This window comes from Neodiprion fabricii, chromosome 7, assembly GCF_021155785.1.
Source record: "Neodiprion fabricii isolate iyNeoFabr1 chromosome 7, iyNeoFabr1.1, whole genome shotgun sequence".
Classification (NCBI taxonomy): domain Eukaryota; kingdom Metazoa; phylum Arthropoda; class Insecta; order Hymenoptera; family Diprionidae; genus Neodiprion; species Neodiprion fabricii.
Window position 1 is genome coordinate 2140069 of NC_060245.1, and position 27534 is coordinate 2167602.

The window sequence follows — 27534 nt, forward strand, 5'->3', positions numbered from 1 at the left end:
CCTGACCGTATATATTCCTGTTAAACGCTTGCGTCTCTCTCTCTCTCTCTCTCCCTCTCGCTCTTTCTCTCTGTCTCTCTGTACATAATGTACACAATTTCGGGTGGGTGGATCGAACGGGAAAAAAGGATTTTCTGCGATCGTATACCCACGCATTTATGTGTAGGCGTATTTAAAAGAACACGCGATGCATCAATAGACGCGAATAATTGAATCCCGGGAGGCTTATCGTTATCTTTATCGATGTATCGAGAAAAAGAAATAAATGATAAGGTGTACAAAGACTCACATTTTTTGTTTTCCCCAAGTCTGCGAAGTGCGTTGTGGTAACGTGTCGATGTTTCAATCTTGACTCGTAAAAATCATCGAGCCAACGAACGCTGTAAATATAGAAAAAATAAATGCAGTTGTTTTTTTTTTTTATTTATTTACCGTATCTTACGCGTATCTAATACTTGTTCGATTAAAGAACGCAGAAGAGAAGATAAAGAGAGTAAATGAATTTATATGAAGAAGTTGAAGAAAATTGAGAAGCAAGAATTACTTGTAAAAATTTATTCAAGTTGATTATCAATTGATCCGTTAATTTCTTTTTCTTATTCTCGATATTTTCTGGTAATTGGTTTTTCATATTTATATTAACTATTATTAGATTGACCAATGGTGAATTTTTTCTTCTCTTCATTTTCGTTTTCTCCGTCTTGTTCTGACATTTCGACGAAATATGTCACCGCAGAGACAATTGCGTTGACATAATTGATAAAATGTGAAAATTGGACAAGTTTGATCACCTGTATCTTTGTATTTTCATAACGTCTATTATCTCCTCAAAAATTTTCGTCTCCTTCTTCTTTTATCGCAACGTTTCATTCGTCACAAATTTGCTCGACGCTTTTCCGTCTTTGGGTATAAAAAAAAAATGTTGCAGTTTACAACAAGAAGGCAAAGAAGATGTATAATTCCTCAACTCGTTTCTTTTAATTTTCTCCACCCCGTCAGACCCTCCCTCAATCCCTTAACGCCTCCATCCCTTTATCCGCCTTCTCTAATTATAAATATTCTCTTTCCCTCTTCCAAGGGAATATCCGAGAACACAAGAACTAAGGGCCGAACCATCCCCCGCTATTTTCCACGGGCAAACGAAGGCAGCGCCATAAGATAGAGGCTGCATGGGGTTGCAGGGGGATGCAGGGGGTGGTTAAGGCCGGCGTTAATGATGCCCGCATGGCGGTCCGCCGGGTCTAGGGGTGGTGTGGGTGGCGAGGCAGGGGTGGAAAATAAATGGTGGCCTCAACCCTTTCGCCCCTTCCGTGCCGCCAACCCTTCCGACCGTGCATCCCGCACAGCGTCGCGAGCTGATAAAGTTTCCTTCGACGTGCGCGTGTGAGCGAATTATGCACGTATGTGTGCGGAGCTTCTGCACACGACCGTATGTGAGTGCCTGTATATCGTACCTTTTTCCATCCTTTCTGAAGTTACAGAAAACCGCGCGCGACGATTGACGAGAAATAATCGCGTCACGTATGTAATATGCCGAGGAAAAATTTTACAAACTCCTTACTTGATCCGATCGGGGAGAAAATTTGCAAAAGGATTTCGAATATTATGGTGGAAAAGCTCGGTCGAAAGAATGAAAATAATCAGGCTTGATTTATGTCAAACGATGTGTTGCACCAAGGTATAAAAATATTTTTTCACAGGAATTAACGTTGCAGTATTTCGGACAATCCTTGTTTAAAAATTCGTCATCATTATTTTTCACAGCAATTAATCGAACCTCAACTCGGAGTCCCGATAAATACTCGAAAGAGGAAAAATTTTCCTTTCTGTCAAAAGGAATAATTTTCTACGATCAGGATTTACAAGTCCGGTAATTCACGGGGGGGTCCAGCGGCTTAGGGGAGCAACAGACTGGTTTTTTCGGTTTCGGTATCAGCTGGAGATGCAACGGATGCTGAGACGAGGATAGGAGAGCAGGACCAGATCAACCGGTGCGGACCCCACCTGGACCGGAAAATAAGAAGAGGAATCCTGGACCCCCAGCCGTTGCAACGGGTCTCATTGTGATCCCCGAGTGCGGAGGAACGGGAAAATAATAAAAACGGACGCGAGAAGATGGGAGAAGACAAAAAGGAGAACAGGAATGAAACGTAAAAACGAAGCTAACCTTGGATATTCATATCGAATCCTGTCCTGCAACTTTTTCGGCTTCGCCGGGGGGCCGAATGCGTGTATACAATTTACAGAAACATTTACAGCAGTTCCTTACTGACCGCCGATTCGAAAACTCGGTAAATTTTTCCGGTATTTTGTGTGCCCTTGAAAACGCGATACGTGCAAAATTTGAATAAATAAATTTGCACGAATTTTACTCTGCAGACGCTTGATCAAATTTTTGAGCAGCTCGTTCGAGTTTCGTTCCAGATTCGTAAAAAGCGGAGTACCTAAGTTAAATTTGCACGAACTCAACACCGGTTTATGTAAGTTTTTAAGAATCTTGAGTGGAATTGACTAATTAAAACAAAATAACGAAAAAGGATTATCCGATTATGCGAGAGATTGATTCAAATTTAACACCAAAGTGACTCGAAATTTTTTACAGCTTATTTTTTTCCTGAAAAAATAATCTGCTATTTGGTGCGAAAACGGGAGAAGATGGTTTTGAAAAAAGTTTAATATAACATCGAGAGGTTGGGCGATGAAAACGAGATTACAATTTAATTAGATAGAAAAAAATAAAAATTGACGATGCTGTAAAATGGAGAATCCAAGTTGATAATTGAAGTTCGGGATATTCGCGATGTTGAGAGGTGAGTCAAACATAGTTTTCGGTTGCGGTTGATCATTTCATTCGGTGCAATAGCGTCGAGGCTGAATTCTGCAACGACGCGGAGTTATCATCAACCCTCTTCAACATCCCGGTGGACTAAAGCAGCGAGAGCGGTTAAAACAAATGAGCGGCGAGTGTCGGCCTTAAATTAGCACGAGCTACCAGGGGGTGGTTTTCATTTCCACCCTTAAATTAGGACTAAGCCTCGAGTCGCTATATACGCGCACGAATAATGCCCAACTTTCACGGTTTGATCGTTCCTGACGAATTATCGTTACGAAATTGGCTGTTTGGTTGTTCGGTTCGTCGTTTTTAAGTAAACTGTAAAGATTCTCACGAGTTTAATTACGATACGTGAGAAATTTTCGATTTTTCTTCATTTTCATTCTATTTCTTCGAAGATAAACTGCAGTTTATCAAACAATTTTTGGATTCGATATTTCACGGTTCCCGAGGTGTGAAAATATTTTCATATCTTACGAATGCGGTTATCGTTATCTTTTTCCTTCTGACGGAAATGCGAAGCTGTAGAAGATACGTGCGATTCGGAAAAAAATCGCTCTCTTTTGTACGCTATAATCGTTTTATTTCTTGTTCTTCTCCTTCTTCTTCTTCCTCGTTCTATTGCCTCTTTTCAATCATATTCTAAAGTACACTTTACCATAACTGAAATTATCACGAAAAATAGAAAAATCCAGTTTCGAATGTTAAAACTTAATACTTCGTTCGACTGAAATATGACGTTATCATCAATACTCGAGAAACAAAATTGTAAAACGCAGAAATGGCGATTCCTTAAAAATCATTTAATCTATGCTGACGAAGATGATCGTTTTGTTTCAAATTTTTTTTTTCAAGATCCGACGATCAATTGTCAGGAGCAGAATTTATTCAACTGTTATTCAAACACTGAAAAAGCAAGCGTTACTCAAAGTTGGCTGATTCTATCCCAAGAAAATCAATTTCTCACGATTCCAAGTCGATCAATCGAGTAAAAAATTTTCCAAACAAACAAATATCGCCAATTACGCGCAAGCGAGTGTAAACAAAAGTCAATGTGTACTTCTCGAGATTTCCACGATAAAAAAAAAGGCAACTCCGACGCACGTACGATTATCGACATAACGATCCAACGTAAACTCGGCCCGACGAAATCTTTCGTCAAATTTTAACGTGGGACGTTATATTGACTCTCCGTACTAGAAATGGTTCGGTGTATAATGATCGCGGTGTTGGCGGAAGTCGTCGTCGCGCGGGGCAGTCAGTCGGCCATGTTGCCCGAATAGCCACCCCGTTTCAACCCCGGTCTCCGCCACTAGCCTCGCTCTTAACACCCCCCGCCTAGTCATCTAGTTCTCCCTGACCGCCTGGCAGGCAGCTCCGCTATGTAAATGCGAACCTAACCTCCCCCTCAACCCCTTCCTCTTTGAACCCGCCGGGCCACAACCCCCGAAACTACCCCCTGCAACGAACAGCCCCTAAATCTAAGTCCACCCGGAACGTACAGTCCGGCATGAAAGTATTCTAAGACGACGGTGAGTAATATTTTCGTTAACGCAAGTCTGCGAGCAAAAAATTGCACAGGTTCTTTTTTTATAATGTTTCTTATGGATTTTCACTCGCCGAAAGAGAGAAGAATACTTGAAAGGTTCCGTCGCGTCAGGTTTTTTCTTGAGACTCGTGTTTGCAGTTTCGTTTAGAGTAAAACTACCGTTTAATTGGAAATGTGGTATCCTATTTTTGGATTCTAAAAATCCTACTCAAAATCGATTTCTTGTTTTTATTTAATACGTGTATCGGAGCGAGACTCGAGAATGAATGTAAACAGGGAAAAAGAAAATGGAAAGCGTTGAAAGAGACGAAGAAAATGTTGCATAGGCGAAAAGAATGAATACGAAGTCTTAGGCTACATTTCATAAAGAAATTGTTTGTTTAATTTTATATGAAATATTCTTTGATTCATTGTAATAAAATGGTGGCTTTTGTAATTATTGTTATGCTTTTTTTCATGCAAGCACCTTGGATTTTTCTGAAACACTGTACGTGATGGAAGGAAATGGAAGTCAACTTTGGATTTAGCATACTTGAAAACTTATTATTTAACAAAACCGTCTCATACAACTGAAAGAACAAATTTTTTTGCAAACCTGTGTAATGTAATTCAATGGCACGTTCTTTTCGAAAAATTCTGCACTTATTTTTTTGGTTCTACTCTTTCATTTGTTTCGCTCGTCCCGCTTCGAAATGATTTTCATGCGGTTTAGAAAAAAAGAACGATGCAATAATGCATCTTTTTTCCTATTGGTTACAGTTTAGTTTTAAAATTATAGTCATGAAACTAAGCAAAAACTATACAAATAAAGAAGTAATGCATTAACTTATACCGACCATTTCCAAATACTGGGGATCAGGTGACGGTATTTATATCGATCCTCTCAGTGTATTTTTGTATTAAAATCTGAGCACTGCAATAAGTTAATTTTTGAGCTAATGTTAAAATGTACCAAAATAAAAAAATTACAATACCATAATTCTAACACCAGAAGAAGAATATTAAGAATTCGTGACCAGACGAATGTATGAAAAGCGATTTTATTTTTTCCAAAAGTTTCATCTTTCTACTTATTCCGAAATTCGACATCCATTTCTAGATACTTTCGCCTATACACCTATAATGTAATTTTCAATAATTTCCTCTTTTGTGCTCTGCGATCATTTTTCTACATCCTCTAGACGAACGCAAAAATCCAAGGAACAATAAAGCCGTATAAATAATATCTATCGGAAATACGATATAAAAGAAAGCAAGGTACGAATCAAACTGTATAATAATTGAACGCCAACTTATCGGCGATTGATTCGGAGTTACATTATACAATACGTATCTTTGCGTTAAGATTCTATACAAAGATTGACGTATTGACGTATTTGTGTCACAAACGATTATCGAGCCTGATTCAAACCAGCATAATAAAACCCGATTGTTTTAATTGTAATCATTATTTTATATATATAATGTACGCGCAAGAATCGGCCAAAGATTTAATCGAGTATTTATACCCCCCGCGTTCGATTTATCTATATTAAACCCGATATCGAGCCTTTGTTGCTTCACAATTATCATCCTCACTGTCGTTAAAATTATTATGACTATCGTTGTTGTTGTTATTATTATTATTATCGTGTTACCCGCAGACCGCGTCAATCGACGATCTGTTTTCACCTTTTAATGTCATAACACCGAGTGGGAACTGTACTCTCAAGATTTTTATTCATCTTTTTTTCCACGCTCCTTGCAGTATAACACGTAATCTTATCGAAATATATCGCGCTTAATGACATTATGATAATGATAATAATAATGATAATCAACGGTCGCGATAAAGCAACGAAACATGGATACACTATACTCACATTATATGAGAGTTTCGATGCATCCGCCTAAGCGCCAAGTGTAAGCAAGAGGTGTACGTAAACAATGGAATACGCCATAGATCGTAGGCCATGAGATCCGATTCGTCCATCGTTTCTGAAATCTGAAAATAAACGTAACGCGAATGAAAATCTCGTACGATGTAACAAATTAAACAGATTTAAGAATCGTACGAATCCGTCGCGTGTGGTAATATCCTACGGCGTATGTAGAATTAAGGGGCGAAGAAAAAGGGGGGCAAATAACACGAGCTATTGATCGTGGAATGGAAGCAGCGTGTATGCGGGGCGACGTCGCGGATCGTTCTCGTTACTTCCTTACAGCGAATTTCCTTGCTGCATGATCGTCGAGGCGAGGGCTGGATCGAGGCAGAGCGGGCGGTAAGCCGAGGGGGTGGTGGGTGGTGGGCGGTAGGGGGTGGCTTTCAGGGTGTACGGAAGGGTTGGAAGAGGCGGACAAGAAGAACGGGGGAAATTGGCCGCCGGAGTTTCCTCCTAAGCACGCTAAATAATGGCGGCTAGAAATCCACCCCCTGTACGTATCTCCAAGGGGGTTGAGGAGGGGGGGGGGGGGGGGGGAGGTATGGTCGGTGTGGTTCCAAGCACAATTCGCTCTCTCTCCTCTCCGCCTCTCCACACATCCTTAATCGTCTCTCCAGTTTCCCGTACGTGTTTGTTATACGATATATGTATATGAATGTGTGTGTGTGTGTGTGTGTGTATACCTTATGTACCAGCAAAGGGTGTGCTGTAGGAGAAGAAGGAGGAAGGAGAAGCCGAGGCATAGAAGCGAGAGAAGGAGGGAGATAGTTTACGCTCGAGTATTAATTTGGCCACGTATGTACGTACGTGTATTCCGACACACGCGAGCCGCTTTTCTCTCTTGTTCCCATTTCACCCCCTCCTTCTCTTCTTCGCCCTCGACGTAGGGCGAGGTAAGAAAAATGCCTGGGCGGCGGCAGCGAGGGTGGCGTTAGAATTTAATCTCACGTCCCGCATTCTCATCCCTCTGTTTTCTCCGCCACGCGATGTACGTGTGTGTGTGTGTGTGTGTGTGTGCGTGTGTGTGGGAGGGAGGGGGTAGGGGGTGTTTGAGTTTGCGTTTTGACGGTAAGCCGGACCGAATACCTTTGTAAGGGTGTGTTTTGCATGGGTGTTGGAAGCCCGGGAAATGGTGGGCGGGCGCCGCAAGCTGGGACCGACCGACGCAAGGGGTAGCTAAGAAAAATTTCCCCCTATCATGACGACCTCGCCGTATACGGGCACGTGGGGATGGAAGGAGCCGAAGACCCGGAGAGAGAGAGAGGGATGAACACCGAGGTTCCTATCTTTCTCTACGGGTTTCACCCTCTCGCTTACTCTTCTGGGTGTCCATATCCTGCGCCATAAATTCTAACTGTTCTGCACAGGACGAAAATCAAAATCGAGGTGTTGGGGTGGCTGACAGATGGAAGAATGCTTTTACGCTTTCCCTTATTCTCTTGTATTTCCTCAGTTGGTGTTTTTCACGAAAGCTAAGCGAAGTTTGGAGAACCAAATTTTTTTGTAGTTTCTTCAGGTTGAAAAAAAAATAAAAAATTAAAAATAAATCTAATATACTGTTTCTCGACATTTTTCTCGAAAACGAATGAACAGTATCGTTTATTTCACTGAGGGAATTTCCTCCTGAGATTATATATTGAAAATTATTACGCTTAATGTTATACCTATCATCGATTTCGTAAACACTGAAATTATTTAATTTCAGGTGAAAATCGAGCTGCTATGACTTTTCTCGCATTTTCTAATCTGCAAATAATAGGTCAATACAAGATAAGCGGAATATACCAACGACGGGATTACTTTTAATATCCATTTCGAAACAATTGACCATATTATCGATACACTTGTAGAAACGTGAGCGCCAATTGAATCCGCGGGATGTAGCCTGATCGTTGCAATCGTCCCGTATCAATGTATGACGAATCACTTCCCGTGATTAAATTGTAATTACCATCGACAGTGATAAGGCAACGATCGGATAGCGATAGTCTCGATCTTTTCGAGCTGTGAAGGACATACAGTGAGAGATTTGATCGAACAAATGTACACGGAGCTATTTCCGTTTTTCATCCCGTTGAAGATCGGGCTACCCGGCTTTCTGCAAATATTGCGGGGAAAAAATTCCCTCCTTGATTCTTCGGTGCGCAACAGGCAGGAAGCGAGTAACGGTGCCAAGTCGATTTCGCGTTAGCGGTAGCGCGATAAAAACGTACCGTACAGCGTAGGAAAAGTATCGGGAAAAAGTGAAAAGGCGTTGAGAGAATCGGGAATGGATGAAAATGCAGGATGGTCGACTATCGGTGGTCGCGGACCAGGGTCTTAGGGGTGGGGCAGTCCTTACTAAGCCGGCGCTAAGGGTGGCGGCGGAGGGACGAAGGGAGAGAGAAGAGAATAGAAGCGAGAGGGAGCGGCGGAGAGAGTTAGGAGTTAGGTGGGTAGGCAGGCAGGCAGTCAGTATGTACGGTGGTAGTCTTACAGATCAATAGAGCCAACCGCCACTCACACCCCCTCATCACCCCCAGGAAAGCTACCTACCTACCTACCTCGCCCAACGCCTCAAGAACCAGTACCAATATGTCTGACAACAGCTACCGAGAGACCCTCGCGGAGAGGTTCGAAAAGAAGACCGTTATCTCGAACCCTGGTTCGATCACGTTGGATTGTAAAAGGACGCGGGAGTCGAGTCGATGGACGGACGAAGAAGAGGATACCGGGCTTGAGACTCGACGCTGACTTACATCCTTCTCTTTGTTCGAATCGTTGTTTCCGAACGCTTGGATTTCTACTAATCAGAAATGAATTAGCGATTTCACGAGTATGGAACGAGCAGGCAAAGGATTTCTCCATGGTTCGTTGTCTTGAGCCACGATTTTGATCTTTGAAGAAAAAAAAAGACACTGTTTTTGTAACGATAAAACTTTTCTGTCGTGAGACAGTACGATGAAATAAAATATCATGCACGTTGTCCTGAATCTTGATTGCGGATCAAGGTAATTGATGAAAAATGGTTACGACTATCGCGGCTTGGGTGAGGCCAAGCCATGAATCCAAGGCTGAGGACCCATAGACAACCGTGATTACGCCATGTTTTTGGTTTAGCATAGGATTGTGGAGGAATGGAATGATTCGACTTGCGGAATGAAGAGACAATGGATCTAATTGCGAACTGCGCACGATTGAATTGCTAGTTCAGGATACGCAGTTTTGAACCATGAATTTGGACTGTCATAAAATCGTTGTCATTATTATACGACAAGTATTTCTCTCCGATGCTTCGATAAACCGAAGAAAAAACATTGTAAAGTTGTCCTCAGCTTTGATTTAAGGTCAAGATAAGTTGTCAAAAATGATCGATACTATCGTACCTTGAATAAATATATTTTTCTCTTTGTACCGCGTAGTGAAAAATTGAAATCATTCTGCGATTGTAACGACTAGTCCAAACAGATCTAAACAGCGATTGATCAGACTACCAGGATCATGAAATCGAATGGCAAGAGAATCGTTTCAATAGTGAAAATAATTATAATCTCTTCTTCCTCGTCAGTGTTATCCTATAGGCGGTACTGATACCCGAATAAAGTAACTAAATAAGGAAAAACGATCGAAACGAGAGAGAAGAGTGAGGGATTAAAGATTAGATAGCGGGAGCGTTAAATCGAGCGACGGGTGTTGCTGCGGGAAGGCTGAGTGAGAGGAGGATGAGTTAAAAAGCGGACGCCGAGTTACCCCGGGTCCCTGTTTCCCAACGTGCAGGGGAGTATACCGGGGAAAAGTCCGTAGCAGGGATAGCCAGAGGCTGCCTTCACCCTCGGGACTCGGGACCCCCGCCACCTCTGCGCCCCATTTACGTCGCAGGAAATTTTCTCGGTTCTTTCTTTCGACAGCCGGGATCGCGCCCCTCCACGAGGGTCGCGGTCTCTAAGCAGCGGAGGCCCCGCCGGCTTGAGGTTCTGGTAAGACCCCCACCAGGGCAGAGCGCGGCTGGTGTTCGGTGGTTCCTTATTGATCGTCCTCGGCACTTCTCCGCGTCTGTCCCTCTTCCCGCTTCCCTGCCTGCCCGCGTCCCTCCTTTATCCTCGCTTAGTTCACCGCCATCCCCCAGCGTCACCCTTTTCAACCCTCTCGGTCCTCCAACCGACCGCCTAAGACCACCCCTTCTAATAGTAACCACCCACACCAGCTAACCAAGGCATCCACTCTACCCTCACACCGAGACCTGGCGTGAATATCCGTGCACACTACTAACCAACCCCTACCTGCGACCCCCTCGTTAACCGCCCTCCGTCGTTTCGCTTCGTTTTCGTATGGATCGCCCAGGCTGCTGCCCAATCCTAGCTCACCGTTCCTAGCCGCCTACGCAACCGAGGTGCACGACACCCGGAGTATCGAAAATGGAAAACAGTCATTGTTGTTGTCCCCTGAAAATTCGTGGGAACAAAAAGGACGCTTCTATGGCAGGTGATTCGCTTGTCCCGAAGAGAAACTGATCGTGACCGATGACCAAAACAGTTTTATAGCAATACGGATCAAGGCTCCGCAGGCCTTCCGAACTCGGTTAGGATCCATCGATCATCGGCCATGATCGTGATAGTTGAGCGTGATATGACATACGGTATTAAGGACAAGAACACTACCTCACAGTCTTCATAACGGAGTGACTCGGTTTTCGTGAGATTCTAACTTGGTCAATGGGTTTGCCAGCTTATTAACGATTGTCACAGAACTGCTTATCACCGCTTTGCCCAATACTTGTCCAACGTAGATTGATTACGAACGTCACTTACCTCTGAACAAACAAGAGCACAACAATAAAAAGAGAACTCCGTTCAAGGTGTTTCCACTTCCGAAGCCCCGATAATTCCTACCTAAGTATACGAAAACTAGTCATTTGCAATTGCGCCGAAATAAGTGGTGTGAATTACGACAGGAATGTTGCGGATTGTCGGAATACAAACTGCACGTGTTGGCACACGCGGTTCGTTATATGCTGAGCAGAGAGAGAGAGAGAGACAGAGAGAGAAAGAGAGAGTGAGTGAGAGAGAACGAGTGATCGAGCGGGTTGAAAAAGCGAGAAAGAGGTGGTCTCTTACCACTCCACGTGGTCGTTGGGATAGTACGTTTTTTGTCACGGCGCACGCGAACTGACGGCCGGGGGGTTTGCCAAGAACGAAAAGAGGGACAAACAGTAGCTCCTCGTTTCATTCATATTTTCAACCGGCACATGGCATAGCGTAGTAGCCTGCTCCGCGTTTAAGCTTCCGGGGTGTAGGTATGTCACCCCGCCTTTTACCTCCCGCCTCCTTCCACAGGCTCTAGATTTTCCCAGTTTTTCCCCTATGATCCCGTCCGCGTTCACTGCTCTTTTTTTTTTTTAGCTCTTGTCTTTTTTTTTTTTTTTTCTCAAACACCCACGCAGGTAGGTACACAAAACTGCACTCACTTTCCTCCCACTTCTGATCACCTCCAGAGCTCGTCTTTTGCTGTTGTGCATTTGTATATATATATATATATATATATATATATATATATATATATATATATATATATATATATATATATATATATATATCGTATATACATCATCGCCGAATCGATTTTCAATCGTGAAACCGGATTACCGGATTCTTTTTCCTCACCCTCGTTAAACCTCCGACCTTTCGCGTCGGCTTGGGGATTCCGATTCATTCATTATTCATATATGCGCCAAACCTTTCCGACGAATAGAATCTTCAGGTATTCATTTCTTCACACTGCCGTGTTCGTCAGGTTCACTGATTAAACTTAATTTCTAAAATCTGTTATGAAAAACAGGACAAGTCGATTATTGCAAGAGTCGGAGGGTTTCGTTTTACCCGCGAAATCCGACGTCGCATATCCTTCCGGTAAACCAGCGAGTTCATGGATGGAATCGATGCATCGATGGAATCACTCACAGCTTCCTGCCTATCTTTGAGAATCGACCATGAAGTATTTTGAGCGATTTGTTCGATTTCAAGTCCCCTTGAAGCTTCATAATTTATGAAAATCACGTAATCCATAGATATAAAAAAATCTGGACTCCTTCCTTCCGAAGTCCGTATCTCAGAAACTACTAATTTTTGGTACTTGTGTCCATGAGAACTTTTCATCGGTAGGACATGTACTATGACATACTGAATATCCAGCCAATTTCCTTTTGGATTGAGCAATAAGAAAACTCTCCTGTCACAGTGTGGCAGGGTGGTAATCACGTGAGACCGTTTAGGCACCACGTGAGAATCATTGCGTCAGTTTAGTGCTTGAACAGAACGGAGCTCCACGGGTGTGGCGTGAATGCAACAGCTGATCACCGTGTCCAGATCCCGTATCGAACGGTATCGGCCGTCCGTTATCGATACCGTGGACACTGTATTACCGTGTCGTGCCACAAGTGGAGTGCCGAATAGTCTGCTGCTCGTTGGTCTTTAATTAGCGACGATCACTGCCAGTGATGACACGCTGCAGGCCTTGAAATGTACGTCTTGATGCTCCTTCGGTTCCGGTTTTCGGGAGTATTCACGAGGCCGGATCATCTGAGAAGGTGACACGAATGGCTAGTGATATGAATAACCGAGTCGACGAGGTCAACCAACTTGGGCGCGACCCGAGGAAGGGCAAACAGTTTTTACAGAGACCATTAGCGTTGACCACTGAGTGTCCCAACCTTCTCATCCTCTTTCTCCTCCTCGTCTCTTTACCCGATACCTCCCTTTTTCATCTTCGTTCCTCTTCCTTTTCGCGGGCTCGCTCGCGTTTGTTGTTTCTCCATGCATGTGCAGGGTTTGTGGATAAGGCGGATCGTGTGTCCTCAAACAACGAGCCCCCTTTTTCTTCGTATCGCAACCCTTTATATTCCCGACTCTGAGGTCTCTCTCTCTCCCTCTCTCTCTCTCTCTCTCGATTCCACCACGACGCCTTTCTAATTATGTTTACACTCCTGAGTGCTACTGTCATTTTTTACTCTCCCTCTTTCTCTACTTCGGCTCTTCATCAGCCTCGCTTCTTCGTTTTTCTAATTAGTCTCGATCTATCCATCTGTTTAGACTCGACTGACGCCGTCTATTAATTATCTCCCCTGTTTCTCTCCCTCCTTCTCACTTCTCCCCCTCTCTGTTTGACCATCCATCCTCTCCGTGTCTCCCAAGTCCCGTCGAGCTTGCAATCAACTCAAACCGCGTATCGTCAGTCATACTACCCACTAATTATTCAATCAACGAACAACAAAATCTTGTCTCTCGTTTTCTCTTTTATCGATGTCAATCTTTCCTTCTGCCCTTTCGCGAAAAACAAGACAACAAAATCGAACGACATTCGAGGCTTATGAGAAGAAAAACAGAGCTTGTATAGCCGTTTATCTCTTTACTCATTTTCTTATGCGGAATTTCCTGCCGTTGAGTTCTTCCGTTGCCTCGGCATCCGGATTATTATAGTTTCCCACATTGCTGCTCCACCCGCATCACGCGGATGCGGAAGAGAGATAGAAGAGTGAACGGCCGGGATGAGGGAGGGGGGCGTAGATGCGGCGCAGGGCAAAACAGGATACGATCGTAAGCCACACCCTCGCAAAATACCACAAAGCTCTATTGCGACTAATGTAAAGACAGAGGTGAAGTACAATGGCGAAAGCTCAGAGCTGCACGGAAGTTGAAGAATAAGAATGATTTCTACCCCGAGAAATAAAAACAAAGTTTAATAACTGTGAACAATAATTTCAATCACCCGTTACAAACCGATGGCCACGTGATATTTTATACATTTTTATCAAATTTTGTATATTGCAAGCATGTGTCGTTTATATCGAACAGAATTGTCAATACTTTTCATTGCCAGATCGTCAGTGAAGAAATCGGTTACAGAATGAATCGGATTTGGAATTCCATTGGTTTTCGTGAGAAAAAAATAAATAAATAAATAAGTAGAAATTTTTTAAATATACAAAACACGGCGAACGAAATATTTTGTTGATAATATAGTTGAGTATAGAAATTATCGTTACGCCCAAATACTTCTCACATTTATGTAACCCCAGATGAAATTTCTTTGAATTGAAAAAACAAATCTTGATTTGACCACTTTTGGTAAAATAAAAAAAAATAAAAAATCCGATTAGACCGGCTCTACTTTTTAGAATGAAAATTGGTAGCCTGCTGTATGTTCGGAGTTTGGATTCGAGTTGGAGTTGGTGGTTTCTGTCTATACCTGTGTAATAGAGTTTCGAACCGAGAGGTGGAGGGGTTGGGGGTTGGGGGTTGGGGGGGATGCACAGCGAACAAACACCCACACCCTGGAAACACACGTAAGCGCGTGAATTTTGGGAGAGAGACAAAGCAGAGAGAGAGAGAGAGAGAGAGAGAGAGAGAGCGAATATACGAGCGGTAGAGAATCTAGAGAGAGGGTGGAAGGCCGGGAAGCGCTAAGGGACGGCTTTAATTAAGGCAAGTGGAGGAAAGAAAAATCCTGAGGGAATTTATAGAGGTTTGTCCGGCGGTGGTTCGGGTCGTAGGACGACATGGAGGATTCGAGGGGTTTTCAGGGGCTCAAACTCCCCCCGTCCACCTCCTTTTCTCATCCCTTCCTAACGCTCTCTATTTCGTCCCCTCTCTCTCTCTCTCTCTCTCTCTCTCTCTCTTAACGCCAAAAGCCAAAACTCGTGAAGGCAGGTGGGTCTCGACCAGCAATTCGGACCTTCCAAACGACTCGGTGCTGCGGCACATTACCGGGGCTGAATGTCCTCCAGAATAGAGAGAATATGCCAACGTCGAGGTGTATCCACTGCATGGGTTTCTCACCACCACCCACCCCTCCCTCCCGCCACCGCCGCCGCCGCCGCCCGCTCCTTTCCGCAACCCGTTTATGTACCGCATTATTATCCGTCCTACGCGTAGGAAAATATCCTCGTGTAAGATAAAGAGAATGAAAAGTGGGTGAGCAAAATTTGAGAATACTTTGGGTGGTAGCGGAAAATTGATGAGAAATTATCGAGCGAATGGAGAAAACCGAAAAATATTCTTCGACTGCAACGCCAAGAATAATAAATTCTAACAAGACATTTTCGCGCGTCAAGTTTATTTTTGCTTTTGTTTTCAATTTGGATAGTAATGCAGGTACTCCAGTTATCGTAAAGAGGAACGGGAAGCAAAATACTAATCATTTAATGTGATCACGTATTGTGACAAATTTTTGATTTTTTTCGATTCTACGATCATTCAACAGTTTCTTCCGCCCGCTCCCAAAATTACAATTCTTCGTAAAAAGAGGAAAACTTAAAAATAACTTGACTTCTGTTTTGAACCATCCGATTCAAATGTCAAGTTCTATTTTTCACTCCCATCATTAAGTTTCTCGTATTATATTCCATGTATACGTCTAAAAAAAAAAAAAAAATTGACACGTGAAACTCTATCGAAATTGGGCATATTGACGAGAAAGTATTTTTATAAACCACAAAGAGAGTGAAATTAAAATGAGACAAAGTCTTGAGAAGATCATCATGATGTAGAAGGAGAACTCATTAAGTGCCTAGAAAATTGACCGAAGAATACAATAAAAATGATTTAAAAAAAGTTTTAAACACCGTGGTGGTAAAAATTCACCCTTTCTCCACCCCTCCGCATACTTTGAGTCCCCCTTAGCTCCCTCCGCCCCATGTCTATATCGGGAGAGCCTGTACGGCAATCTCTATAACTGATGGTCCTTCTGAGTGTCAGGGACACGAACGCGGGACGATTCTCGTCCGGCATCCCAAACCGCGTTGGTACGTAACTGGACATCGTATGCCTACACATTTGTGCGTAATAACAGCGTGCGTATGATAACGCAAATTATGCAAGTTTTGCTCTGAAATTAAAATTGTGTTTATATATGTACTCGATTTGAGGATGTTTCAATTTTATTTAAAAAAAAAAAAAAAAAATTGAAACAAAAGAAGAAGAAGGAGAAGGAAGAGAAATAAAACAAGGATATCTAGAGAGAAACCAAAAAAGAAAAAGAAACTTCACGATTTTGAACATGTCTTAAAAAAAGAATTATTTGCTGTAAATATTCATTGAATCTGACAAGTAATAAAATCGTTGCGCTAGGAAAATTCTAAATAAAAATTTATCGAAAGGCAGACGAATGCCAAAGAAATTACATGAAATTATGTTTGAAAAAAAAGAAGCTGATGAGAAAATCAAAATGAAATTTAGACTTAGTATTTTTCAGATTTTTTTATTTTTTCACTTGCGTGAACGGGTGTAATTTCTGGAAGGGGGGGGGGGGGGGGGGGGAGGTTTACTGGTGTAACATAATTTCAGGACCACCAAGATAGGGTTGACAGCAGTTTGTTGTACTCCGGGTTGAGGGACGTTCGGTAGGTACATACATGTAGGTATATGATCATCCTGTGACACCGCAGAGGATCGTCGTATAAACAGACGGCTTTTTCGCTTTTGATAAACTGCGAGATACGTAGCATCGGTGGTCATCATCCAGGCAATACAGGGACAGGGCACAGGAAGCGTAGATCTCCTCCCCCTTCGCCCTTTCGCCCCTTCCCACTTCCCTCTCTCTTAATGGGACCCGTTTTACACGGAATCGCGAACGCACAGGTAGTTGGAAAATTCGCGATAAGTATTATCGCGATTCTTTCGCGGTGGGAAAGAGGAACAGGTGAAGATGGAAACCGGAATGTTTTGGCTTTTCATTTTCTTTCGTGTTTTTCTTTTTTTTTTTTTTTTTTTTCCTTCTCTCAGGCTGTAGGATCATAGAATTGATTTCGATGGCGTTTTTTTTTTTTTTTTTCACATACGATTTCTATATGCGGGAAAGTAGGGAGGAAGAATGACGGAAATAGGAGAATTGTATGAATGAGAGAATAAAATTCGAAACGGTATTTCAAACGGTCCAAAAGATCTCAGGGTTACAATTGTCCTTTTTTACTTATTTTTCCTAGCTATAATATCGAGTTTTCAACGTATCTCCACACAAAGTAACCGTTTTTCTCACGGTACGGTGAGAGTCTGTGAATGAGTATGCGCGGAGTACGGAAAAGAATATTTTTTTAACACCTCAAGATAAAAGTGGTATTTTCTGTACACCGCACACGCCCGTTTGCGAACAAATCTGACATTACGCGATCCAAACCTCAACAAACAAAACCGCTGATTCTTATTTCTCAAACTTATGAAAAAAGTAGGTACGATAGAAATACATGCACAGCGGAATGAAATAACAGTACACGAGATTAAGACGGAAAAATGATGATTTTTTTTCGTAAATCGAAGTAAGCGAAAAACGGAGAGACGTCTAAGAGTGAGGAAAAAAAAAATAATAATAATGTTAAAAAACCGATGACGGCGTTGTCACGGGGTGAATCGTTTTTCAAAATGTCTACCGGTTGAGCGAAGGTGTGTGTGTGGGGGGGGGGGGGGGGGGGGGGGCGGCTGTTAGACGAGGGTAGCAGAGGCGACGGTATTGGTATACCTATGGGGTATACGTAGGTACGCACGTTGAAATAGTGGTGATCGTGGCGGTGGCGAAAGTAGTATTAGTAGTAGTAGTAGTAGTATCAGCAAAGCCGAAGCGGGCTATGGGGGGGTGGCAAGATGGCGGCTGACGGGCAAATCGATGGAGGTTGGTGTTCCCTCGGCTGCCGGCACCCCCGGCCTCTTCGCCCCCTTAACACCCCGGCAAAACGCCCCGAACCACCCCCTCGACATTTTCGAGGCTCTCTCTTTCTCTCCCTATTTACCTCTTTCCCCATCTCTTTCCCTATCCGCAGCAACTATCCCGACTCTCACGCAGGCGCTTCGATCCGATGACGATGACGATGACGGAGGAATTTTTCCACCTGCAGTGAAACACGTAAAACCGAGGAAATCCCCGCATGGAAGGATATTCACACGATTTTTCAACACTCAATATCGCTTTTCCAAATATATTACCTACTTACAATTATACCGTTCTTGTTTTAAATTACGATAATCCCCCCCCCCCCCCCTCCGTCAGGTAAGAAAGAATGCTTTAAAAACTCATTTTCACTTTGCCTCGACATATTATCAGATATCAGATATATACATATATAATAGAAAAAGGACAAAAAGTGCCAAAAAGAAAAAATCACGAAATCATTCAAAGGCATCTGGAGTCACGCCTTTCATTAGTACTGTTTCTTTTATCTCTAATTTTATCTCATCGGAGAACAAGAAATAATTAAACAAAATACGAAACGATGAAAAAAAATTTCACCAAAACTTTCACAGAGTACAAGTATAATGGATTCAGATTAGCGATATTTATAATCACGCGGATAATTGTTCGGTTTGACAACGATATAAATTATAAATCGATCACAATTGATACATGGCAAAATAGGGAGGAAGATACTTCAAAAGTCACTTGGAATGAGTCTTACGGTACAGAAAATTAGTCTTATACGCTTATCGAAATCGTAGATTTCATTTGCTGCGGTTATTGTGTAATTAATATCTAATCAAATTCACCAAACTCGTGCTTTGACGTATCTGCTGCAAAAAAATTAATTGGCAAAAATTCGCGATTCACGTGATCCGTATAAAATCGATCCAACCGACGGGATCGACACTTTCATTCGGCCAACGCGGCGTGGCGAAGAGTTTTGATTCTGGTTCTCCGTTAAATGGAAAAGGAATTTTTGTCACTCTTGCTTTGAAAAACGGATCGGCGCAATGAAGACGAGCGACGCGTTTCTGCTCCTGGCTATTTTCGGTAATCGTATAATGGAAATGATCGTTAAAAATTGTGAAATAAAATACGTAGTGATCGATAAAAAATAATTTAAACCAGAATCTGAGTCTTGTTTCTAGTTATAAAAGAAATTAAACTCTCGCAATTCGAGGAAATTAATAACTGAAATCCTGTCAATCAATTCCGGGACGTCAATGATTGCGTTTTACTTGACGAACTTGAAATGATTTCACACGTAACTTTTACAAAAATTTCACTGCAGGATTTATTTAAGATGCGAAGAGGCTTTTATGAGGTTTTAAACGATCTAATTAGACTTTGAAAAATCTCGATAAATTTTTAACGGAACTTTGGTCATTACTCGGTAGTTTTCGCCAATTTTTACCAATCTTTGGAACGATATTTTCGTCTGAAATCTTATCGGTTCGTGATTATTTTGCTATCAATTCAGCGTTCAACACGATCCGATACACCGAGCAAAGCAGCTGGAATTACGTTGTATACCCAAACGGCACTGTGGAAATAATCGACTTGAGCCAATCGCCGGAGGATTCGGCTAGCACCCTGAGCGAGCTGAAGGAAGAGGTTACATTCAACCTCTACACGAATTCGAACCCGGAGACAGAGGAGGAGTTGTACCTTCTCGACACCTCGACCCTTTCCGAAAGCAATTTCAACGCCAGCAATCCGACACGCTTCGTGGTCCACGGGTGGCAAAGTTCAAAGGCAGACCAAGTCTCCACGTCGATCCGTGATGGTGAGTACGCAGAGAGAGAGAGAGAGAGAGAGCCAAAACAAAGAAAAGGAAAAGGAAAAAAATATTGAGAGGAACAGAAAGTTGAAATAATCTTAGAGGGCGGTATTTTTTTATTTTTTTTTTTTTTTCAAGAATTCAATATCATTTCTATTTAATTTTGTAATATTTGCAAATTATCGACGCTTTACGAATAATCGTCGTAATGTAGATACGATTGAATATCGACGAAGCTTTGAAGAAAATTTGACAAGAAGGATAAATTAACTATGATCGTTAGCATACCTCGCTGTTGGCGATTACAACGTTATCCTTGTGGATTGGAGCGCTCAAGCGCTTTCGGACTACGTTACCGCCCGCACAAAGATCGTGACGATTGGGGAATACATAGGGCTGATGATCGACTTCCTGGAGGCGATGGGATCCAGCGTGGAAGACATGATAATCGCTGGACATTCTCTCGGAGCTCACATATCCGGCGTGGCGGGAAGATCCGCGAGCAACACCGTGGGCGCAATTGTTGGTAATTATTGTTAATATTGACGATACGAACCATACGAAAATTTGTGAAGAGATCAGAGAGAGAGAGAGAGAGAGAAACAGAGAGAAAAGAAACGAGACGAAGAAACGATTTCGAGAACGATTATTGAAAGTCGACCACAATTCGTTGAATGATAAAGATTTAACGAATTTAAAAATACTTGTGCTGATTTCGATCAGGTCAGTTTTTGATGGCTACTGTTAGACGGTGACGGAATACTATTTTTAATATGATATTAAATATTCATGTCTAATTTTTCACAAATTTCAATATCAACTTGATGATATCGATCTGAGAGGTGAAGGTGATTTGACTTTTCTAATTCCTGCAAACGGACGGGCGAACATTTTTTTTTAACGCTATTTCAATCACTTTGAATGTCAAAAAAAAAAGATGCAGCAAAAAAAGGGGGGGGGAGGGGGAATTGCACGTTTCAAACAATTCGAAAGTCGTCATTGATTTTAAAGATTCGGAAGTTTTGGAATTACTTCAACCACGATTTGCCACGACATAAGAAAATAACATAAAATACCAATTTGTAAGTTATGGCAATCGTGTTTTGCCAAAATCGTGTCAATCAAGGATGAAATCAATTCACCTCAGCGTCAAGATTCTAAATTAAACAAACGATTCGAAACGATTTTCCCTACAGTTTTAAATATAATTTTGATTGAGAAAAAAGAAGGAAACGAAAAAAAAAAACAATTGACGACATTCGATTGTAACAGATGTGGTGTAAAATAAACATGAATACTTACAATAATTTGTTTTGAATGGGTTAGCCGATTTCGAAAATCAGCGTTAAAAGAACGTTCGACTCGCGAAACGCTATGAAAAAAAAAAAAACTCTGGCGCGGATATCCGTAGAATATTTTTTTACGTCAATCTAACAAATAGCTCCTTTCGTCAATTTTACCAACGCTATATTTTTACAATAAAAATCCGTGCAGTTGACTCCCTGAAAAAAAATATCTCCCAATTTTCAGGCATGGATCCTGCCGGTCCGCTTTTTTACATGGTGGACACGTTCGCACGTTTGAAACCAACGGACGCCGAATTCGTCGAGGTGATTCACACGAGCGCCGGGCGTCTTGGTTACAACGGAGAACTTGGCGACGTGGATTATTGGCCGAACGGCGGTTGGTTTCAGCGAGGATGCGGCCTTGATATTTTCGCAATGTGCGCCCACTCGCGTTCTTACTTGTACTTCGCCGAGTCGATCATCCAGAGTAACAACACCTACACTTCCTACGCCTGCGAAAGCTACTCCGAATACGAGGCCGAAGCTTGCAACTCCGCAAGCTCTTCCATAATGGGCGGATCCACCCTGGACAAAACAGTAAACGGCACCTTTTACCTAACGACAAATTCTGCAGCCCCGTTTGCCAGAGGTTGACGATCATTTTGAATATTATTTAAGTTTCAATCGGATAAATATTCGCTGCCATGTTTGGTGAACTGATTTTTACACCACTCTTGCGGACCTATTTGACCGGTTTAAAGTCTGGGATGAAAGAATTACGTGATCGGGGATCGAGGAAGCGGAATTATATCGAGGGAATTTGATGTTATGTATTTTCAATTGGGGAAATTGTAGAATAATCTTCTTTTTCAGACGGTTTTATGAAAGTTTAACTTTGTTAGGTGAAATTATCAAGTTTCCAAACTGATATTCTCTATCTTGAGGTGACGTTCTTCCGACTAAAACCGAATCGATTGATCGAAATTTAAACACGTTCAATAAAATGGTAGAAAAAAATTTCAACCTGGATTTCTGATTCATCGATTCATCGAATATCCTTACGATTCCTTGTTCCTTGCCTATTCTTGTTTAACAAAAAAAAATGGGCTCAAATTCCGACATTAAAAATAAAAATACAACAAATTTGTAAGCAAACGTAAAACAACTGGCGCTTACGTGAATAAACATTTTTAGCTCTTACACTGTTCCTCGCAATTTTTGGCCAACGTTCGATTTGATTTGAAAACAATACGTGTCGGTGATTTCAAACTCACCGCAGAGAAGTTGTCAAAGTGATTATGTAGTTGGCAATCTAATCAGCGAGTCAAGTAGTTGCAAACCGATTTACAATATCTTGGTGCGATTATCTGACAAGCGTTCTCAGCATTGGAAGTAAACTTCTGAAATTATCGCATCTTCGAATGCTTGCATTTATGTGACCGATGTGATTTTCAAACGAGTTTTGTATGAGAATGTTAATTTTTAAACATTATCGTAAGTATACGCACTTTATCTATCCTCAATTTCGAAACTAGCCCCAATATTTTCACTACGAAACGATCAACTCGACGAAGAATAGTGAATAGATTTAATTTTTGAAAGATTAGAAAAAACAACGAGAGAGAGAGAGAGAGAGAGGCAAGGTCCTTTTTTGTTAAAAATTTTAAGATTCATTTAAATTTTTTTTAAACGTCTTCTTTTGATTGATTCCACTTATTCATCTCGCCCGGATAAATCGCATGGAAATACATAACTCCTGTTCACAGATTTACAGAAATTTTTTAAGAACGGTGATATTAAATGACGTCGATACTCGCCATCCTGCTACAGTCGTATGACAAATATCGAACCCCTACAGCTATTTTCGGTTAGTTTGAATTTCTCACGAGTTACCGTAATCTTCGCATAGCGGACGAATTCGCCGATATTCGATGTTGGTTGGTTAAAAATAGAAAGCAAAAATATTCAAGCCTGAGTAACATCATTCGCAAAACCTGTGAAAACAGTCGAAAGGTTCCTAAATGAAAATATGACGCAATTGAAACAACTGTGTAATGCGAGAGAAAAAAAAATAAAAAATAAATAATTGAACATCGTTGAGTAGATTCAATAAAAACGATCTTAAAATGAAGTGAAAAATATTTAACCAGAAATCTCTGAGCTGTACGAAACAGCTTGAAGGGAATTAAAAACGAATTGAGTTTGTTTTTAATCAGTCATATTATATACCAGAAATATTTTTCCACGTGCGCAAGGTTTCATCACTTGCCGGTTCATCCATTCTACGAAAATCTATATTCGTCGACATGTTTGCTCAAACGCACTTGTGTCCACAGCCGATTCGCCGATTTGCGTCAATAAATTCGATTACCCGACGAAATCGTTGTCAGTCGATTCAGAATCTGCCGAGACCTTGATTCTAAAAAAGATTTCAACATCGTGAAAGAGGAAAATCTTCTGCTAACTAGGATAAAAAATGAAGACTGGCAATGCCGTCCTTCTCCTGGCTGCTTTTGGTGAGTAACAGATAAGTCGAGGAAAAAAAAAAAAGAAAATGTGTTTAATCTATACGCTGTTCGCAAAAATTCGAGATTTAACAAATAAAAAAGAAAACAGTAATGCCTAAAAACATCATGTTATCAAAATTGATAAACCTTATTCCCCAACAAAGATTATATTCAAAGAAATCCTACTCAAAACTCTTGAAATTCTTACATAATTTTAGTTAGCAGGTTATCCTTTTTAATCTCTTTTTCAAATTCTTCCCTGCTAAATATCTGTTTCACGTAAAAAAAAAAAAAAAAAAAGAAGCAGGGTCATTTGTCGGTAAAAAAAATACCCAGAGACTAAAAATATTCTAGATTTTCTTTCATATTTAATAAAACCTCAGTACTTACAACAAAAAGTTGATTTTTTTTTTTTAAAGCCTCATTAGTCCCCAATTGTTTTCCGCAATGTATCGAAAGAGTTTCAATTTCAATTTTTTCATCCGCACTCCAGTGTTCAACGTCATTCCTGACACGGAACAAGCCAATTGGACTCACGTTTACTATCCAAACGGAACGATTGAGGATGTGGACCTAACAACAGAACCGGTAGACTTGAACCACACTGAGACTGAGCTGGACGCCGATGTCTTGTTCTATCTTTACACCTATGACAATCAGTCGACGCCGGTAGAATTACACGTGAACAACAGCGAGACTCTTTCATCGAGTAATTTCAACGCTAGCAATCCAACAATTGTTGTTATCCACGGATGGCAAAACACCTACGAAAGCGACATGCCCATAACGGTTCGCGACGGTGAGATAAACCTTATCAAAATCAAAATCCAAAGAGAAAGAAAAAGAGGGAGAGAGACAGAGAGAGAGAGAGAGAGAGAGAGAGAGAGCTACGGAATCGAATGGAGAAACCAAATTTAGATTTAAGTTTAAAATAATCGCCGATGAATCTAAAAAATAAAATATACAACGTCCCAAGTTTTTTAATCAACGATTAACACGATTGATCTAATTTAAAAAAAAATAAAATCTCTTTTCCTGATCATCGTAAGTCTGAAATTTTTTTCTAAAACCGTGATACAATTTTTCGCCTTTTTTTTTCATCATTGTAGAAAAGTACGACGATTAGTGAATGGTAAAAAAAAAATTAGTACAGAGTAACCTTTCAACTTTTAAAAGTTAAATTTGACTTCTCTTGGGAAAAAATATGTAACTTTAATCTGTTTCTCGACATCAGAGAAGACTCTTAATCTAATTCAACTTGATCAGCTCAGCTACGTTTTTGTTTTTTTCACAGGCTTACGTAAGTCTAACGATGTTTCGACGCTGCTTCCAAAAATTATATCTAATTGAAAGATTTGACTGAAAACTTTCAGCCTACCTCGAGACCGGCGACTACAACGTCATCGTCGTAGACTGGAGCACCTATTCCACCGGGAGCTACATCTACGCTCGTAGAAACATCGTCAGTGTTGGTATATACGTAGCAGAAATGATCGACTACCTCGAGGAAGCGGGATCCTTGGATACGAGTATGCTGACCGTCGTTGGATACAGTCTTGGCGCTCATATCGGTGGTGAAGCCTGCCGATCGGCATCTTCCAACGTCTCGAATCTCATGGGTAAACGACCACTATGCACAATTCGTTTCGAAAATTTTCCAAAAGACGTGATTCCAAATCCGATCTCAGATTCGCCACCAGCCACTCAACAAACCTTCGAGTATGAATTTTCATCGAAAGCCAAATGTTATCAGGTTTTTGACAGCTTATTGAATTCGTCAAATTTAAATTTTGCAAAAAAACCTTACGACACCAATATTCATTCGAGATCTAGTGCTGTCAATATTGCATTCACCGCAACGGACACAATATCTAAATCAAATTTGTTTCCTTGATTTCCAGCTCTCGACCCGGCCGGTCCTCTGTTCTACTTTACGAACACCGAAGCAAGGATGACTTCGGAGGACGCCGAGTTCGTGGAGGTGATCCACACGAGCGCCGGACGTCTTGGTTACAACGGAAAGCTGGGTGATGCCGATTATTGGCCAAACGGTGGATTGAAGCAAAGAGGCTGCGGCGCTGACATTTTTGCCACTTGTGCTCACAGTCGGGCTTATTTGTACTTCGCCGAGTCGCTTCACGAGAATGAATTCGTTGCGAGAGAATGCAGCAGTTACTTAAAGTACAGGCTCGGCCTATGCAGTTTGAAGAGCAAAAGCACCATGGGCGGAAGTGTGCTCGCCACATACTCGACCGGCAAGCACTTCCTCAGGACAAATAAGAAATCGCCGTTCTACAGAGGTTAATTATTCCTCAGGAAAAATTTACTTCTCTGTTATTTATTTTTCGACTCTGACTATCCGACTGTTATTTTGTAAAAACGAATCTGTAGGTACGCAGCTTTCGGGATTAATCGGGCGGCTTACAAATTAATCAGGCTTTAAAATTGCCTGATCGAGGGTTGAAAAAGTTTAATTGTATTTTTCCCGCACTCCGAAAATTAACGAAATAATCTGTGTTTTTTTTTAATACACAAAATGGGAAGAATAATAAATTATTCTTAAACAATTTCAAACAGTCAAACTTGGTGAATTGTTATTCTTGGAATTTTGACACTGTTTTTCATTTTAAGATAGTTTTTTTTTCTCGAGATTCCGACCCACGAATGCTCTGCGTAATTTTTGGCAAAAACTTCGTTCCGGCTGATACCTGATCTGTCATCTGCTGATTTCGAAAATGCACGCGACCTCTTTTGATCTAATAAATATTCAGTTAACTAATAAATGTGCGAATGAAGCGGCATCGATTGAAATAACCTTGGCCAAATTATTTGTTAAGCGTGCCGAACGGTTCTTACTTGGGCTTATCATGATTACCAATACTTGCGTTGGTCTGATTGTGTGATAATCTTTGAATGATTATGACTGATTGTGTGAATTTGTGTTCTGACGGTCATATCGTATTAACACCGTAATATGAATATAATGTCTTTTTTCTATTATTGATCCTGAAACTCGCACTGAACTCTCATCGTCATCAAAAATCTCAATTAAACTTATCGTCGTGACCTTCAAATGGACAGAATAATTCGCCGACATCGGATGACGGCTTGTTTAGAAAAAAAAAAAAAAAAAAAAATTGGAAAAATTGTACAAACACGAGTGACGGTATTTGCGAGATCTGTGCAAACAGCTGAACACTTATAAACGAGATTTTAACGCAACTGGTACAATATTAAACAACAATTTGTTCGGGCGAGTGCACAGAAGCAATAAGCTTGGAAACATTCACAATCACGAAATAAAATGAGAAATATTTGAACAGTTGTATCGACGATTTAAAAACAGCTTTGCGAAAATGGATTGGAACCGGCGAGAAAACGTGTCGAACAAAAGTAATCAATGAGTCAAATTTTAGTGAAATAAGAGAAGAGAATTGATTTGAGAAAGTTCGAGGAAACCGAATTTTCCCAAGCATTTTCTTCTGGGTTTTTTCAATTTTAATTTCCGAGTTTGAATAAGCAACTGATTGAATTATGATCGGGACAAAGGTTCGAAAATTCGAGATTCGTATTTCGTATATCTCGGAATATTTTTGGACCAACGGATAGTCTTATCCTTAAACAGATCACGTTTAATCCGGTATTCGAAACAATTTCTTTGATAAGAGATTATTTTCAGATAAGATGCTGTCGAGGAATTTCGAGCATGCAAGTATTAGTGTGTTCGGTAATCGTTTCGATGGAATCTATTAGTATAGATAATAAAGTACACCGTTGAACTAAGCGTGTAACATTTATTTTACACAATGATAGAAAGTAAGTTTCGTAAACAAAGTTGATCAACAATTGCAGGGTCAAAGAAGGTACGTAATATGAAATTTTTGTTGTTACTTTCTTCTTGCAAGTTTCTTTTTTCGTTCTATTATCGTAAATTAGCCAAATAATGAAATCAAACAACTT

At 41.1% G+C, this 27534-nt stretch overlaps 2 protein-coding genes and 1 long non-coding RNA gene across 3 annotated transcripts in view; 2 read left to right on the forward strand and 1 right to left on the reverse strand.

Annotated features, from left to right (window-relative positions):
- Positions 1-279: 279 nt before the first annotated feature.
- LOC124186403 overlaps positions 280-27534 on the reverse strand; it is a 34592-nt gene continuing 7337 nt past the window's right edge. Inside the window, exons 3-4 of the long non-coding RNA XR_006871658.1 lie at positions 6245-6366; positions 280-380 (exon numbers count right to left, since the gene is read on the reverse strand). This is a non-coding gene — a long non-coding RNA (uncharacterized LOC124186403). The remainder of the gene's footprint in view (positions 381-6244; positions 6367-27534) is intronic.
- Positions 18898-22090, forward strand: LOC124186396 (pancreatic triacylglycerol lipase-like). The gene is made up of 4 exons (XM_046578067.1): positions 18898-19051; positions 19482-19787; positions 20065-20307; positions 21312-22090. Exons 1-4 carry the CDS (start codon positions 19012-19014, stop codon positions 21719-21721), a joined length of 999 nt encoding a protein of 332 aa, XP_046434023.1. The 5' UTR covers positions 18898-19011; the 3' UTR covers positions 21722-22090.
- Positions 23453-26216, forward strand: LOC124186397 (pancreatic lipase-related protein 3-like). Its single transcript, XM_046578068.1, has 4 exons — positions 23453-23583; positions 24068-24373; positions 24948-25193; positions 25476-26216. The coding sequence occupies exons 1-4, from the start codon at positions 23544-23546 to the stop codon at positions 25877-25879; spliced, it is 996 nt and encodes a 331-aa protein (XP_046434024.1). The 5' UTR covers positions 23453-23543; the 3' UTR covers positions 25880-26216.

Coding starts and splice junctions, on each gene's coding strand:
- LOC124186396 (XM_046578067.1), top strand. CDS start 19,012: ATGAAGACGAGCGACGCGTTTCTGCTCCTGGCTATTTTCG. Junction 19,788..20,064: donor CTCCACGTCGATCCGTGATG/GTGAGTACGCAG, acceptor TATGATCGTTAG/CATACCTCGCTGTTGGCGAT. Junction 20,308..21,311: donor CACCGTGGGCGCAATTGTTG/GTAATTATTGTT, acceptor CCCAATTTTCAG/GCATGGATCCTGCCGGTCCG.
- LOC124186397 (XM_046578068.1), top strand. CDS start 23,544: ATGAAGACTGGCAATGCCGTCCTTCTCCTGGCTGCTTTTG. Junction 23,584..24,067: donor CCTTCTCCTGGCTGCTTTTG/GTGAGTAACAGA, acceptor TCCGCACTCCAG/TGTTCAACGTCATTCCTGAC. Junction 25,194..25,475: donor CAACGTCTCGAATCTCATGG/GTAAACGACCAC, acceptor CTTGATTTCCAG/CTCTCGACCCGGCCGGTCCT.